Here is an 18,366-nt window from a genome sequence, read left to right on the forward strand (position 1 = left end):
ACCCTCTGTTCAAATCATCAATATATTTTGGAAACCCTCTGTTAAGGGAATTCGGTTCATTTTTTGTTCCATAAAAAATGTTTCACCTAGTGTACTCACAATTTTCACTATGTATAGATCTAATATTGTGAATTGAAACATTCTTTTGCAACAAATTACCCACATATTATGGAAACCATCTATTAATGGAATTCCTTTCATTTTTTGTTCCAAAAAAAATGTTTCACCTAGCATACTTATAATGTTTCACTATGTATGGATCAAATATTGTAATAAACTCAAACATTCTTTCAATATTTCCTGAAACATTATTTTTATATAAGGTGAAACAACGTCCGATTTAAACGATTAAAATATTTTCGATCTACTTAGTGAAATAATTCCGATATACTTGGTGGAACAACGTACAATATTTAAAAATAATTCAATAATAAGCTAAAAAAATTTCATCGGAATATATCCATGTGTGATCTTGTTTTAAAGATTTAATTGCAACGAATTTAATGGTGCAATCGGATCATGATTTGCATAAATAATTTAAGAGAAAATAATTCAAAATAGTTTTGCATGCATGCATGCTTGCTGACGTCAGCATGACGTGTGCGCCCGATTTTTTTATCCCGGATCGGACGCCCAACATGTAGTTGCCTCCAAAAAGATTATAATGAAGCTACCAATTTCCATTGGAAGATAAAAAGAAAAGACTACCGCATAAACCTAGCATGATAAACAATTCATCATGTGTAAAAAGTTACTCCCTCCGTCCCATATTTTAAGTGTATTTGTGGATTTCCGTGTCTAACATTTGACCGTCCATCTTATATAAAAATTGTGAAAAAACTAAAAAATAAGTCACACATAATGTATTATTCATGTTTTATCATCCAACAATAATAAAAATACTAATCTCTACTACTTAAAAAATTAAAGGTGTTTCCGTCGTCCATCCGTGAAAAAAGGGCGAAAGAAAATCAAATCCGATTATATGTGATACGGGGTAAAAAAAATTAAAGATGTTTCCGTCGTTCCTAATAACAAAAAAGGGCGAAAAAACATGAAAAAAAAGAAGTCCATTCAATCTATCTATCTTATCTTCCGAGTGCATCATAAGTCAAATAAAGCAAAAAAAAACTAGATACAAAATCCAATCGAATAATCAAGCGATTGAGAAAAATAACGTGAAGAAAAATAAAAGAGTAAATTGCACTCACAGTCGTTGAACTTACGTGGTGGGTGCAAATAGGTACAACAACTTGCAAGTTGCTCATTTTGATATAATAACTTGGTTAGTCCGTGTACACCTGAACCAAAATAAGCCAAGAAAATTGATAATCTTGATGATATGTACGCATCAAAACCGGATTGAACTAATCCATTCCAAGAAACTTAAATAATTTTGAACTGAAACTATTGAAATCACAAAGTTAAAAGCCGAACTGCCGATTGAAATGTATCAGTACTGATCAGAGGTCAAAATGGATCAATGCAGTCAATCATGATGGAAGGAAATAACAATCTCATCGTAAACCGGAGCCTGTGCACCTAAAGGTCTTAGAATTGGTGACATTATGTTGATCGGCTACCAGGATCACGGCCAGATCGATGTCATAGTGCAGCCTTTGCATCTATCCCTATACACACTTCTAGCCATGGATCACTGTGTGTGCCAAACCGATGATATCCTAGCACGCTCAAAGCCAACGCAGTTCTAGCCGACGATCATGATAAATTGGTTTGCCCAGCCTAGGACAAGCCGATCAAATCGGTGAGAGAGTGACATGAGAGGCAAACATCAGGTGTTTCCCGTAAATTACATCCCCAAACAACCCTACATGCAAGATGGTATGTCATCCGTGCGCCACATCGTATCATTTTGCTAGCATAGATCGTTTTAGCTTAAATTAGCACGGATTAGCCAAGTTATTATATCGATACGAGCAATTCACAAGATGTTGTACCTACTTGCACCCAAGATACAAGTTATGCACCGTAAATGCAGATTACTCAAAATAAAAACATCACCGGGAAGCCACCAACGCCGTCGTCGCCACCGGATCCGTCCACAGGGCGCCGTCGGATCTCCTCGGTCATCGCCACCACCGACGGATCCATCCGTGGCTGTCGCCGATGCCACCACCGCCGCCGGAGGGATTGAGAAGAGAGGCGGCGGAGGGAGCCGCTGCTGCCAGACCCGCCCGCGGTCGCCACCACCACCGACGGATCCACCTGCGGACGCCACCGACGTTGCTGTTGGGAGGGCGCCGCCGGATCTTGAGGGTGGAGAGGGCGCCGTCGCTAAGAGGGAGGGACGGCCGTCAAGGCCGACGGGGAGAGGGAGAGGGGGAGGGATGGCCGTTGCCGCCGTCTTCGTCGCACTCCGCCTTCCCCGCGTCGTGCCGGCGAGATAGGAGGGAGAGGAGGAGAGGGAGCGGCGCCGCCGAAGGGGAAGTGGCGCCACTGGAGGGTAGAGGGGAGAGCCGGCGCCGGTGGTGAGAGGGGGAGAGGCGGGGTTGGGCGGGGCAGGCAGCCGGCGGTGGGAGGGGGATGGGGTACGGTGAGCCGGACTACTTGGGATGCATGCAGGCCGGTGGTCCAACACATTTGCGGTTACGGGCCGCACAACAAGTGAGAGGAGAATGGGGACATTATTTAAACTTTTGTCGCTTGTGGGCTGAAGAACATGGGCTAAAAATGGCCCATAGAGGAAAGAAGAATTTTTATTTAGATTTTTATTTAAATAAATCCTGAAATGATGTTTGTATTATCAAAATTAGCAATTAAGTTTTGTAAATTCCAAGAAAATTTCAAAAAGTGTAATTAATATGGATAATTTAATATAAATTAAATCCAACCATATCATTTTATTTCTCACACTTACTTTACTTGTAAATTAGTTTAATTCTATACCTACCTACTTAAAAATACCCAAATATTTTAGAAAATTTGTATTTCATTTAATTATAATTTAATATGTTTTAATTCAATTTTCTCTTTTTTTTCTTTCTGTGGCAACGCACGGTCATTTTTGCTAATAATAAAAAAATTCATTCAAATATGATTAAACGTTGGACATATAGATGCACTTGGAATGAGAAGAGCATTTTTGCTAATAATAAAAAAATTCATTCAAATATGATTAAACGTTGGACATATAGATGCACTTGGAATGAGATGAGGTAGCATAGGAAGAGTTTCTAAAACTTATAATCATCATTTCACAAAAGAAAAAGAGAGAAAGTATACTATCCAAAACTACCTTTTTTTTTTCTCTCACTAATTTTCTGATTTGTCTACAAACGTGGTTGCCTACAAACATTGGATAGCCTGTGTGGTTGATGGCAGTTTTGTGGCGTAGACCAGGCTCATGGACCACGTCACCGGATCCAACTCGGCCCAGTCGCATCGATTCTGTGCACCGCGTGCACCGGTGCATGACGCACTTGTGGCTCGCAATAAATCGCAAAAGCCTGTCGCCACATCTAATCTTCCTATCCTTTGCATCAGCGTCGTACTCTCCCCCCTGCGAAGAAAAAAAAAAGCTTTTTCTTTTTCCCCCGGCAAACCCTAGATCGGCGCCGCCGCCGCCACCGGGGTACGCTCCCCGGCCGGCCAGCCCCAGTCGATTCGGCTCTCTGGAAGGCTGGCACACCGGATCCGCGACGTCGGGGGATGGTGTTCTGCTCTCGCCGTGGGGGAGAGTGTCCGGCGCCGGCCGGTGCGCTGGAGAAGTGGAAATCGATCTCCTCGCCGGCCGCCGCCGGCGGCTTTTCTTCGCCGGATGTATCCGTTGACGGTTATTTGATTCTTGTCTCTGTTTTCTCTTTTTTTTTCCTTGTATGTATAAACGATTTATTTTCTCAAGATAGAGAGGAAAAGCTCTGTATGCTGTTTTTCCGATGTATAGTGACCGTGCGCTTGTTGGAGCGGCCAAAGGCGCCGGCTTTTCCGCCGGTATGGTCTTGTCGCATATGACATCCGCCTGCGATTGGTGATGGTACGATCTTTAATTTGATTCCGGGCAACTCTGTTCGTCAAGATTTATTTTCTTTTAGTCTAATCATCATTCTGCAAATGTTCTCTGCAGCCTCATGAGGTCAACTCTTTTTTTTTTTTTTTGTCGAGAGTATTTGATTTGAAGGGGACTATTTTTTCGAGAGGATTTGGACTTGAAGAGAATGAGGACGTGCGATGATTGAAGTTTCGGGACCTGAATCTCAGTCGGGATGGTCATTAGGCGAGAGAATTACAAAGTGATTATAATCATTATATGGTGTGATTTGTAGGTCCAGAGATCCGTAATTCTGTGGCTTGAGAAGCATCATGCTGTTCGGACTTTATTGGAAGTTGTCATTATATTTTGTTGGCATATCACTGGCAATATACAAGGGTTATTACAGACTGAACTAAAATGGAGATGGTCATTCTATTGTTCTGTATTTATCATGCGGATTTTGCTCGCGCACAAGGATTTTGAAAGCATGTTCATCTTACAAGTTGGAGAATATTTTCCTTTCATGTCCATATTATTTGCCAGCACCGTGCACAAACAAGTCGTTGTTAACAATGGAGGTGAGTTCTAATAAGTGATCGGATCTCTATGCTGCCTCATTTTGTAAGATAAACACAATTCAAATAGATAGATCAAAGAGTTTTCGTAATTATAATGTACTCTTTTTGTTTCATATTATAAGTGGTGACTTTTTCTTTAATATAGTACTATTTTAAAGACAAAACAAATATGTTCAATGTGATATTTAATAAAACTAATTTGATATTTTAGATGTTGTTAAATATTATAAGTCGTGACTTTTTTCTTAAATATAGTACTATTTCAAAGACAAAACAAATATATTACTAAAATATATTCAATGTGAGAACTAATAAAATTAATTTGATATTTTAGGTGTTGTTAAATTTTCTTATAAGCTAGTTTGATTAGAGAAAAAGTCAAACGACTTATAATATAAAACAAAGTAGTACATGTTTTTTTTCATGAAATATTGTCGAATGGGTTTAATAAAATTTTACTGTCTGCGTGTGTAGTTTTCCGTATTAGAACTGTCTACTCCTATCAACAAGATTCAAATCTGGATTTGAATCTTTTTGGAGTAAGTACATAGCTTAAATTTAGGACGAATTAGTCACCACTGAACCACACAGATCACGGTAGTAATGATTGCATACGGTCAAATTATATTGACCTTGATTAAGTTGCGAGACACCAACCTGCAAGTGTAGGAAGGGTAAATATGCGTTGGAAATCGAACTTAAATGAAAACTCATATAAACCCCGACCAACAAGTCGTCTAAATTTATATTAAAAAATTACACATGCAAATGAGATGAGGTTACATAACCATGTATAAAGATCTTGTCTAAACTCAACTTTTATGAGTTACAAAAATAACAAATTTCAAACTTTTGTTATGTTTGAAATTTAGTACAGTTTTTAAAAGAATTTTTATAAGATTATGTAAAACTTTTGTTATGTTTGAAATTTAGTATAGTTTTTAGAAGAATTTTTACAAGATTATGTAAAATCGTCTCATCTACATGTGTGATTTTTATGGTGAAATTAAACAACTTTTTGATCGGGGTTTACATGAGTTTTTTTTTTGGCTAAGTTGGGTTTACTAATTTATACAAGTGTGAGAAAATGGATGTCAACAAACTTGACCAATCCGTATGAAATATCTATAGAATTCTTTTGCCCAAAACACCCTTAGCACTGATGATTTCCCTTCAATAGATTACCTTGAAGGTAGTTTAAATCTGGTCTCCGAACTGTCAAACTCCTAATATGTTTTTACTTTAACCTGCAATGTCTTTCTTATATGAATTGACATGATCTAATGACATATCTTTAATTAATTTTGCCAGGTTGTCCAATCATCACGGAACTCCTTTTCATGTGATGCTACGTGGCAAGAACACAAATAGATATGCAATGGTAAGGCTTGTTAATTCATCTGAATGTTGCTAGCATTTAATCATATAGCAAACTACACAAATAGTTCCCAAATCACACAAAGTAAGTCGTCGAATTACGCAAAGTAATGCCATGGAGTACAGAAACATTGATTATAGGTAACATGGTGAGAGTTCAAATAATTCCTAAATTGCATTATGAGATTATAAGAAAGTAATCAACTGCAGTATGTAGTTTATCATTTATTCCATCATTTCTCATCTGTCTGATGGTCTCCCTCTGATCATCTTAGCAATTACCTGCAAGCAAATAACATATAAAATCATATACAGTTAGGTAACATAACAAAGAACATTATGTGAGAAGATTTCTCTATGGTGAGCTGGAATTATGTGAGAAGAATATTGTGGTCTTCGGGCTGTTCGCTGCTTTCTGCTAGAGAAGTTTGGAAGTATCTATAGTTATTTTGTGGTAAAGGAGAATTGTTGGGTGGTGAGTTTTATGCAGCGAAGGAGATCGAACATGACATCCTATGAGGTTTGCTGGGAAAGGAAATTTAAATAAAAAACATATAGTGATTCTTCTCAGAATTGGTTCGAGTTGTATACTTTGCTCTCAATGGAATTATGGCAGAAGCCCACTGGCTATAAATTGATGCAATCAGAAGCTACTTCTAGTGCTACCTATTTAATTAGTGCGGATTGGACTATAACAGAGAGCTGCAAATTATCATACAAAATAACACTTGAAGATGGTGAAGTAGATGTGTACTGGTTGAATACTATGGGCCAAGAATTCTTGTATGAACAATTGATATTCCACAAAGAGGAGTTCGCTACAGTTTGGGTTTATCAAAGTACTAGTTTTATCAAAAGTAAGGGCAGTGGCAGGGTTGTCACCATTGCAGCAAGTACCTCATTTACCAACTCTATACCATTGCCACTACAGTATTGGAATTATGGGTCTGTGTGGAAATTACAGTTCTGTTGTATGGTCTTTCTGATCAGTGTCAAACAAGCTTGCGGCGCCTATGGATATCTTGGATGAAAACTTGGAAGAATCTGATCCAGCATGCCTGTTCATTCAAAATATGTTCAGAGGCTGTGTGTAAATCAAATGGATGAATTGTGTCTTAGTGCACCTGATCTACAAATGCCATGGGATCCTGGTGGTTTATGTTTACTCAAGTTTCTAGCTATCTCTTCTCTTGGACAAATCACATTTCAGGCAGTCATTCTCATTGCAAGACAGTTCTCTCTTTCACATGCGAAGTGCCAGGATTTGCTTGAGCTGTTCTTTTGAGATGCAAGTTTTCTGTTGGCACGCTGAAAACAAATTGGACATTAATGAAGCTTTTGGAACGATGCAAGAATACTAGAGAAATCAAAGTGGAGGTTTGCCATTTCTGAAGTTTACTTGTCATCAACTTGTGGACAAGTCAGAGTTTCAAGGAGAGGAGATTGTCAGGAACCCATTGGGCTGCACATGGGCTGACTCAATTGCTAATCCATGCCAAGGGCCAAACAAACAAAGGAGAGGGATACAAAAGGCAGCAGCAGGAGAACTTCAAGCAACGAACAGATCAGGTATCAGCGGCTTTGGCCACGGCGGCGGCTTGGTTCGGTTGAACCTCGTCGATCTCTATCTCTTTCTTACTCGTGTTCCTCTTCACTGCCATTTCTAGAAGCTTCCTCTACTTCTTCTCGCTCAATTTCTCTTCTATTCTCTGAGTTTGTATTGAATTCTATTGTTCTTGGGAACAATTAGTTTGGAGGAAGAGGGTTGTTAACAATGGCAGACAAAATTAAACAATTCGCACATGCTCAAGACTGAGATGCAGAAAAATATTGCTAATATCATATAATCATCTCCAGCAGTAGTAGCTTATTATTACCTCTGCTCACTTTTTGATGTTGGGGCTGGATGGGCCGGCCGGGGTCGATCCGCCGCTGCCGGTGCTGGTCTTGCCGGCGGTGCGCAGCTCTTCGGCGGCTTGGCGGAGCGCCGCCTCCTCCCTCGCCCTCTCCGCGACCTGCTTGTCTCGTATCGCTTTGCACCTCTTGGAGTGTTCGCTTCCTTGTAGGAAAAAAAATTACATTTTCAACCCAAGACAAATTTGTTATAAAATATATTCAATTATTGATTTAATAAAATTAATTTGGTATTATAAATATTACTATATTGGTCTATAAACTTAGTCAAAATTGAAATAGTTTCACTTTGACCAAAGTTAAAATGTCTTGTGACCTAAAGCGGAGGGAGTACTGTAGCGCCCGTTCCGTCGTGGCGCCTAGCGGGAAAATTATCTCTTAAAAACCCTAATTGCGAAATCCGTTTCCTTGCTTGTTGTCTAGTGTCCGTGCCATCTCAGATCTCAAATCCCCGATCTATCGTCAAAGTTCAATCCCGAATCCAAATCCTTCCCAAATCAATCCCTCCGCAAAAGTCTGATTCGCCTCCCTCGGGTTCTATGGGCCGAATCCCTCTCGGCCCATCTCCCCCTCCCTCCCCGGCTCTCTCTCTCTCTCTCCCCGCTCTGTCGTGAGCCGCGCCGAGCCCTCCCTCCCGTTCTCGCTGCCATTCCCGCTGATGCCGCCCAAAATCGCCACGCCGCTTGCGCACGCGCGCCGTGGTGGCCGACTGGCCAGCCGCACCTGCCCCGCGTCTGCCGCCCGTGTCGCCGCCCCACTCCAAACCGGTCCGCCGTCATCGCCGTCGTCATCGACTCGGCCCCGCCTCTCCCCGCGCGTGCCTCCAAGGGACGGAGGCTGAGCTCCTCCTCCCTCTGCCGCGTCGCCCTCTCTCTCCCTCCTCCTTTTCCCGAAGTGGCAAGGAGGCAAGCCCCCTTTCCCTCTTCCTTTCTTCTTTTTCCTCCCATCGCCGGCGTCACCTCCCCTGTCGCCGTTTTGGCCGCGAGCGCCGAGCGCCAGCTCGCTCCCTTGACCGCCCAAGGTCGGTTTCCAAACCGACATTGTCGCCCTATAAACCCAAGCTTCTCCCTCCTCCATTTTCCTCCCCCCATCGTTTTCATCTCTCGCCTCCACTCCATTGTCGCCGCCTCCCGTGCTCCGTTCGTCGTCGCGCGCGTGTCGGAGGAGCCGGCACGAGCGAGGACGCGGAAGGGGACTCCAGGCGCGCCCTCTCCTTCCTCTTCCCCGGCCCGAGGCCGGAGAGATCACTCCCGCGCCGTCGGCCCCTCGTCACTGCACCCCGTCCACACGGTAGTGCATCTCCCCGTTCTCCCTACTCAATCCATCTCTTCCCCTTAGTTTTCGGTAGTAGCATGTGTAGCCTCCCCGTAGTTAGCCGGCGCCGCCCCGACTGCTGCCGTCGCTCGCGGAGTGCTCGCCGCCGTCGCCGCCCGAGCTCGGAAGCGCCTCTCGTCGCCGGCCTCCCTCGATGCGTTTCCTCCTAATCCGACGCTAGCAACGGATTCCCGTAGCCGCGTAGATGCTCTCACCGCCGGGAATCGGCCCCTCGTGACCTCGTCGCCGTTTCCCCCTTCCCTCGCCGCCGGTTGCCGCCGCCGCAATCCGCCGCCGTCGAGCATCCCCCGGCGAATCCGAGCCGTTGGCTCGTCTCCCCTCATCCTATGCGACATCCCGGTGTGCTCGCCTTCGCCTGTATCGCCATGGTTCGCTCCGCCACTCACCGCTGTCGTCCGCCGTCCGTTCCGGCCGGCGTCGTCGTCTACCTCCCGCCGGCCCGCGTGGCAGCCACGTAGGTGCCACGTCGGCGCCACCTCGGCCGCGACCGGGTCAAGCAGACCCCGGTCCGTCGCTTCCCTCCGCCCCCTCGTGCGCGCGGTCCACCACGAGCCGTGAGACTGCGCGTGGGCCCGCCGCACCGTGTCCTCCGCGAACCGCGCGCATGCGCCGCGCCTCCCTCCCCAAACCCTAGCACGCCCCGCGTGCACCTCGCTCATGGTGAGCCGAGTTGCCGACAAGCGGGTCCCACCCAGGACCACGCGGGATGGACCCGGCCCACCGGCTCTCTCTCTCCCCTCCCCGCCCGCGCGCGCGCCTTGGGCCGCCTTCTTGGGCTGGCCGGCCCATTAAGCTCGGCCGAGCCGCCCCTTTCTCTCGGGCCGCGCCCTAGCCGCCCGAGGAAAGTCTAATTTCCCTCTGTCCTTCTTTTCTTTTCTTTTCGTTTTCAAAAAGGATTTAAATAAATCCTTTTCCTTTAGACCAAAAATCCAATAATCTTAGAAATTCAATATCTTCCCAACCGTAAGTCCGTCGGATTCCGTTCAACTTCCAAAATTCCTCAAATCTCGAGATCTACCTAATGGCACGCTTAGAGGTCAATAATAGGGCTTTATTTTTCGCCGTTTGTTGAGTTGTCCCGTTTCGCATGTAGTTTCGGAGCCCGAAGACCCGCAGTGCGAGGATTTCGAGGATCAAGCTCAAGATCTCGAGCAAGGCAAGCCACCTTTGAACATCTTGAGCCTATATTTGAACTTAATTATGTTGCTTGAAAAATATTATGCATTGATAGGATTGCACTTAATCTGCTTGTCCCGTCTGCAAGGCAGATTGGCGGACCTACCTAACTTGTTGCATTTGACCCTTCCATTGTAATTGTTATACCATGTTCCCTTGTAACCGCCTAGTTGCACCTTGGTAATCGTGCACTCTGCACGAGTATCGACGGTCGCCTAAAACTTAAAATCTGAGAAACATCTTGGGTAAAACTTGGGTTTTACAAAGGACTTGGAAAACCCGACACCTGGGTCGGTGCTTGCGAACTAAATGAATTTCCAAAATCGCGGACCGGGGAACGTACCGGGTGTACGGTTACCCGCTCTTGCACTTAAGGACCGTTTCCTTGGAATTTCATCCGAACATAAGACAAGTACGACCACATGGGTGGAATGGGACACCCCTCGCTGAGTAACTAGCTTATCAGGGGAGCCATGATGCTAAGAGACATGTGGATTCGCCGGGGTGGTGTCGAGGAGGACCCCTGGGCTTCCTGGCACAGTATGGTCTGGGACCTAACCTGTTGTTGGTCTGGGACCCCTCTCGTTGGCATATGGTGAACCTGTGTCGGCTTTCGAAATGCCTTGTCATGAAAGCCTTAAGGTCTCTGGTCGTGGCCGTTCTGCACGGGCTGGATGATCCAGGTTAGTAATGTCGTGTGGGTAAAGTGTACCCCCTCTGCAGAGGTTATTAAACTGTTCGAACAGCCGTGCCCACGGTCATGGGCGGATGTGAGGTGATTCCTAGCGTAGTTTTGTTTGACTACTGCTTGTGAAATTTGCTGATGTGGTTTGGGTTCGATGTTTGGAAAACCTGCGGCTGATGGGATCAGCCAGTCCCGGGTGGCCGTTTGAAAGCTGTTGGCCGGGTGCCAATCTTGATCAATTCAAAAGACTGATACATTGCACAAACTCCGACCGGACGAGACGCACTGTCTCATCCGTGTCGTTTGAGAAGCACTCACTTAGTTGTTTCAGAAAAGAGTTTAAATAAAATCAATTGCAAAAACAACAGCTTTTCCTTGAAGCTTGCATTAAACACTTATTTCCCTTGGCTTGCTGAGTACTCCCGTACTCACCCTTGCTCTATATAAATAATCCCCCCCCCAGTTGCTGAAGAAGATGAAGCGGATCCCGCTGACGAGGAGTTCTTCCAGGAGCAAGCCGGCTACGATGAGTTTTAGGGTTTCGGCCTAGTTCCCAAGTCGCGCCTGTGATGTTTGGTCCAAGTCTTGGCTTCCGCTTTCCTTTTTGTAATGCAGTTGTGAGCTCGGGATCTGTCCGCAGTCCAACATGACTGTATTCCTACTCTATAATAAAGAGACCTCTGTTGCTGTGATATTCGGTCTTCCTGTGATACTAGCACTGTTTCCTGGGACTGGTATCGATTAATAGGTTAATTTGGAGCGTCACGGGCTAGTTCTGCTCGGGACTAATTCGGGACGTAACAAGTACCCTATATTAAGTTTGTACCAATCTCTCGGTAGAAAAACAAAAGAGAAAAGGAAAAAAAAAACAACAGACCTCACCCACATCGCCACTCGTCCCTATCTAGGGTTTGCTTTATCGGTTTGTGCTTTTATATCGGGGGTCACCGAAATCCTGAAATTTCGGAAATTTTGGTCCGAAATTTCCGAAATTTTGAGCAAAATTTAGTTGAATTTAAATAAATATTACCCAAATTTATGAAAAAATTGAAAAATTGAAAAATTTTGGCCGGAATAATATCGTATCGGAGGGGACCGAAATGACTGAAATTTCCGAAATTTCGGTCCGAAATGTCTAAACTGACCCTATCTCGCCCTCGCCACTCGTCCCTATCTCTCTCCCTGCATCATGCCGCTGTTTCCAGCTGCTCCTAGCCACTGCAATGGCCAGATCCGGCAGCCATATGCCCGTGGCCGCTGAATCCGGTGGCCTAGAGGAGAAGGCAGTGGCGGCAACAGAGAGGGGAGGCGGTGCCGGCAATGGTGAGGAAGGCTGAAGGAAGAAGAGGGCAACGGGATACAGCGGGATGCGGTGGTTGGGGTCTGTTAGTCGCCGGTGAATCTGGCATTTCAAAGCTTGTGAATGGAGTCAGCATCCGGCGAGGAAGACAACGCCGACGACGATGAGTAGAGGAAGATGATGGCGCCGGCAAGGACGAAGCCCTCAAGCTTCCAGATATGCATTGTCCTCGCCTCCGTCCTAAATCGGGTGCTGAGCAGATGAGGAAAGGCGGTGACGGAATGCAGTGACCTCCTGATTCCTGAGCCTCACTGCTTCCGCTCTTTCCCGCATCAGCATGACTCCTAGCAAGTGATACCTTTCGGCAGAGCGAGTGAGAGGGGCAGCAGCAGCAGCAGGGCCTTTCTGCGCCGTGCTAGGGATGAGTGGTGAGCTACTGGATTTTGATTCAACTTAGAGTATTTCTCTTTTACTGTTTTTTTATTCGAATTTCCTTTTTCAGAGTTCCAGTTGTTTCTTCCACGGTTCAAGATTGTTTGTGTTTTCCCCTAGATTGAATTTTCACTGAAAAACTTTGAACGCTGGGGACCAGGATAGAATTCACGCTCTTTCATAGTGGATCAGAGATGAGAGGAGGAGCATGTCATCCATCTACTCCATGCCGTCCCCTCTCACAATAGATGGAGCATGTCTTCCATGGCTCGATTGGGAGGACGAGCTCTAGAAATAGATTATGTTCTTATTTCTCCACTCTGTTTAATCGATTCGTTCAGTTTTAATATCACAATTGATCTCCTGGCAATACTATCGATCACTTTTTATCTCTTTTTATCCGCTGAGTTGGTTTCACTTTCTGTTTCCCCTCTCGCTTGAGCGAAGGCGTACCGCTACGGACGAAGGTGGCAAAATTATGGGTAGCGATGCGATGTGCGCTATGACAGATTGCACTATGATGGACGAATCGGAGGGTGACGATTGGAAAATTACGAATTTTTTAATTAGTTAACAATTAACAGCTCTTCCACCGGTTTAATTTTAAAAAATACCTCCAAATGATTATAAGCCAGATAAATTCATATTTTATGGATAACTTTAATTGTGGATTACATGGCTAAAATTGTGAATCAAAGTTACAACCACATTATTTATAGTGGTGGGTGGTGTGTCCGTCAATGGCTAGGGGTGTGTAGTGATTTTGTCGTGAGATATGTTGGTCTATTGGTCTCAAGGAAGTACTCATAAGGATATAGTCGGTATAGGGGTGAGTGTGCATGTATACAAGTTTATGTTTCCCTTATAAACGTTAGAAAAATTTTATTATGGTAGGGCAAAATCACCATTACTACTTTTTTGAAAAAATAGCATAGATTTTCTTGTCAATGATGTGTCCGGAAGTGATATGTGTAACTGAGCATGAGAGGTCATTTATAAAAGAGATATGTGCATATTGTACAAACACATACTCCCTCCGTCTAATAAATAACCAACCTAGTACCAGATGCGATGCATCCTAGTATGTTCAGATTCGTAGTACTATAATATATCACATCCAGTCCTAAATTCGTTTTTTATGGGACGGAGGGAGTACACTTTATCAATGACCATATATTATCTCATGCACAATTACACATATCACTTTCGTACACATCATTGACAAACAAATCTATACTTTTTTTAAAAAAAATAGTAATGGTGATTTTGCCCTACCACAAATTTTCTACTTTTTTCTAAGAAAAAATGATAGGTGAGGTCCACATATCAACCACCCGACCAACTATATATTTTTGTTAAGAAAAAAAGATAGTGTGAAACCAAAGGGGTCTATATGTGAGTAACGAATATATGCAGCAATTGGCAAATGATATATGTAGAAAATGATGTTAATAACGAGTTAATGGTAATGTTCTTCTATTAAAATCTATTAGCAACTCACGGGCAATAAAGAGAAAACATCATGTCCAAGTAATAGCTGGAATCAAGGTGCAGGCATCAGTATTTCAGCTGCCACATTATCTAGAAAATCTTCACCGGGATTGAGTGCAGCAGTGGTTCCACGTTCCATACTATGAACATATAGTCCCTTGTCACCGGTCCTCGAAAAATAAATACAGTTTTCCTCTAGACAAGCTTCTTTTGCACTGACCGATGCTCCAAAGCACTTGGTGCTATTGACAAAAAATGCTCTATCACCAAGTGTGTACACCTTCACCCATGCTCTTCTTTGTATGTCCAGCTTGTAAACTTCAATCTCTGCTATTCTTTTAGGACATGTCATTGGAGGGTAAAAGAACAAGCTGAACAACTCCCCACTTGATTCTAACAAATAGAGTCTTGAAAAGTTGTACATTGGATTTTGTACCGCTTTAATAGGAATAATATCAAACTTGGGATTTGGGGAGAAGTCTAGTGTTATGACACTATCACCAAGCCCAGTGTAGAACTTACCCCCAACTACAGTGAGAAGGGCCATATATCCAATGACGCTACCACGATGACGATGAAACCTCCTAGACTGATACTCATGCTTAAACCATTGGGTTCCTCCGGGATAACAATACCAAATTACCGTGTCATTAAGGCTTAGGACGAGCACAACACAGTTTGTATCGGTGGGCTTACACGATAGCAAGCACCTTGTATAATTCGTTCTGAGGAATTTGTCTTGATCGAAGGGCAAGCTAATTCTCTGAGATGTGAATGGGTTCCACAAGAATGTCTCATGCGAGTCTCGGTGTACCATGAGCAGCCAACCTTGCGGTGTTATCCAGTAAAAGTGATCTTTCAAATAATTCAGCTTGCTATTAGCTAGCAATTGTTTGCTAGATATGCTATAGAGGAGCAAAGTGTCATTTACCTCCTTACCCTCATCATTAGCAGTATCATCATCATTATCATTACTACTTGCATCAGTTTCATCATCATCAGTTTCCTCCATAGACTCTTCATCATCACTTGCCTCGGTAAACTCATCTTCGTCGCTCACATCCTCGTCATCACCACTTTCTTCATTGTCCTGGTCGTCGTCGCTTTCCTCTAGAGACATATCATAGTTGTAATGAAACAATAACATCGGAGCTAATTTATGATCCAATGAAGTTGAATTTTCACTTTCGTTTATCCCGATCTGCATCGTGATTTAGCCAATACGTCGTACGTACTCCAGCTACATAAAAAAAAATAAAAGAATTACTCAAATGATGATGCTGTACAAAGAGGCGGTTCGATAATTTCTAAACTCTTAGAACTATATGTGGAGATAGTAATTAAAAGGGACCCTATATATATCATGCGAAGCATAACTTGGATAGCAAAAGCTTATAAATATATATTCGAAAAAGAATAGTTCGTGTATGGGGCTTATATATCTGAAAATAACCAGCAAAACATACAAGTCTCCTTAAAAAAAAGAGAGAAAAAAATTAAGGAAAAAAAATCTATAGTAGCTTGATATACCGTCATCACATAATAATATAATAATAATTGCTAGTATAGTAATTAAATTAATTATTCTGTTGCAAAAAGAACATAATAACATTTGCTAGATACGAACCTCTTTGCGTGCGTTCCTTTAAATTGCCGATTAAACGGGCGCAGGCACTTAACCAGGCAGGCGCTGTTCGCCGCGTTTCTGTAAATTGCACGGCTCGACCGCTCAATCCCTCGATGCTCATCATATAAATACCCGCGACCGCGAGGCCGTGAATCCGCCTCGGATTTATTCCCGCGATCCATGCATGCGTCGTTTATGGTATCGGTATAGTCTCCAGTGACCGAGTCCGACGCGAACACACGCAGGACCAGGCGCCGCACGATCGCAGCACGTACGTACCCTGCATCAGCTTCAGGCCTTTCTTAAACGTGACGGCCTGGCCGTGCTGTGGCCGCCGGTACACGAATCAAACTGATCAAAGAAGAAGATCGAGATCGATGGATCGAGAGCCCAACGCGATGGAGGAACGGGACTGGTCGTCTCTCCCGTCCGACGTGCTCGCCGTGATCCTGGAGCGCCTGCGGTGGTCGAGCCACCCGAGCTTCGCGTTGACGTGCCGGCACTGGCGCTCCGCCGTGTCGCCCTTCTACCCGGCGTGGATCACCCCGCTCCTGCTCAGCACCGCCCACGTCGGCGTCACGAATATTCGGTACTATAGCCCCTATTACCACAAGAACTTTGAGGTCGGCGGCGAAGACGGCGACCACGCGCTCAGCGCCGCGCGTGGCGCCAAGATCTGCTGTGCCGCTGGGCGACACCTCGCGCTTGATTCGCCGAGCGCGGTACTCGATGTCGAGCTTGTGACTGGGAACATTAATACGGTTCCATATATATACAGGGGTAATTTTGATTTTGTCATCTACGACGACCGGGCGCATAGAATATTCGGTATCGACGCGGTTCTCCCGCTCAAGATTGGCTATGCCAACTGGAACAGCGATGATGGCGTGTGGGAGGACTGGATATTGATGGAGCTCGGCATCAATGGGCCACGACTAATACCATCACCTGTCACCAACCCGGTTATCCATTGCGGCTTGATATACCTTCTGAACGATCAAGGAGGATTGGTAATGTATGACCTATGCAAGCATGATGAAGGGTTTGAGATTCTTGACAAGCCCACGAGCTTTGGTTTCAAACACTACAATAGCTACCTGGTTGAGTCTGATCAGAATGAGCTGATGGCCGTCCTCCTTGGCCGACGCGGGACACTGAACCATGTCATCAAGCTTAACGAAAAGAAGATGGAGTGGGAGAAGGTGGAGAGTTTGCAAGGACGGACGTTGTTCACCGGCACACTCACATCGATGGTGAAGAAGACCAAGTTTAAGTGGATGGAGGATAGAGTGTTCCTCCCGTTGTTCTACAGATGGCCTGACACCATCCATGCTGACCTTATTTCTCGTGATGATGAATTAGCCTTCGTACCAAAAAAATCATCGTCGTTTGACACGGGTTATCCCAATGTGGTGAATCACAATAATGGCGCATGTTGCGAAAAATGTGCAGACGTGTGGTCGTACAAATTGGGTCAACAAGAAGAACCCAGAGAAAATTGGGGAGCCGAGAGGGTGGACTACGGTGTGTGGATTGACCTTCACTAGTGTCAATTGAGCTACCTACCAACTTACAGAGTACTCATTCTATCTTTTAATAGATATCTCTGTTGATTTTTTTACGTAACGTTTGATCATTCGTCCTATTCAGAAAATGTATATAAATATCTTTTGTTTTCTTATAATTTATCACTAAATAAATTTTAAGTACGACTCATAGTTTAGCATATTTACACTGTTATTTTAAATAAGATGATTGGTCAAATATTATTTTAAAAGTTATGAACGGTGTCATCTACTTAAAAACGGAGGTAGCATCATGCATCTATCTACGACCCTCTTTTTATTATCAAGTCAAGAGTAGCAGCTTAAGAACATCATCTTCAAAATCAATACAAAATTTTAGACCCAAAAAAAATTGTAGGAGGCAATCTTTTCGTTAACACTCATTTAGCAGTAATTCAGGCTCACAAAATTAGCCTGAACTAACTCAAAGGGAATCGCTTGCGGCTACAACCTTGCTGATCGCACTGACCACCATGAACCAGCAAAGACGCTAGAAACAACTTGATTGCTATTGTGTAGGATCCAAAATCATGAAATACCATATTTACAAAGTTCATGCATATGGTAAAAAAAATGGTATACACTTAGAGCAAGGTTAATAGTATAGCCCACTACTATCTCCAAATCATCTAATGCCAATGTAATAGCCAATTTATACAATAGTTGCTTACTATACTATTAATACATGGTTCCACCTGTCATACACATATTATGTCTTGTAATCCGTGCTGCAGCTGGCTACAGATCTGTAGCCTGCTGCTTTTCTCTCTTTTTTTTTATCTCTTTAAAATATGTTTATAGCTGGCTTATAGCCTGCTATTGTACCTGCTCTTACAGTGGCAGTAGTTGCAACGACGACATGCCAGGAATGCCGCCTGCCTCATCATTGTGAAGG

The 18,366-nt window shown here is 44.0% G+C and overlaps 2 protein-coding genes and 1 long non-coding RNA gene across 3 annotated transcripts; 2 read left to right on the forward strand and 1 right to left on the reverse strand.

Annotated features, from left to right (window-relative positions):
- Positions 1-3,500: 3,500 nt before the first annotated feature.
- Positions 3,501-7,733, forward strand: LOC127784544 (uncharacterized). The gene is made up of 4 exons (XR_008019545.1): positions 3,501-3,994; positions 4,085-4,569; positions 5,881-5,950; positions 6,262-7,733. It is a non-coding gene; the product is annotated as an uncharacterized LOC127784544 (long non-coding RNA).
- Positions 7,734-14,331: 6,598 nt separating this feature from the next.
- On the reverse strand, positions 14,332-15,486 carry LOC127783708 (F-box/kelch-repeat protein At1g57790-like). Its single transcript, XM_052310896.1, has one exon. It carries the CDS (start codon positions 15,484-15,486, stop codon positions 14,332-14,334), a length of 1,155 nt encoding a protein of 384 aa, XP_052166856.1.
- An 818-nt stretch (positions 15,487-16,304) lies between these two features.
- Positions 16,305-17,453, forward strand: LOC127784543 (uncharacterized). The gene has a single exon (XM_052311871.1). It carries the CDS (start codon positions 16,305-16,307, stop codon positions 17,451-17,453), a length of 1,149 nt encoding a protein of 382 aa, XP_052167831.1.
- Positions 17,454-18,366: the final 913 nt, after the last annotated feature.

This window comes from Oryza glaberrima, chromosome 9 (genome assembly GCF_000147395.1).
Source record: "Oryza glaberrima chromosome 9, OglaRS2, whole genome shotgun sequence".
Lineage (NCBI taxonomy): Eukaryota > Viridiplantae > Streptophyta > Magnoliopsida > Poales > Poaceae > Oryza > Oryza glaberrima.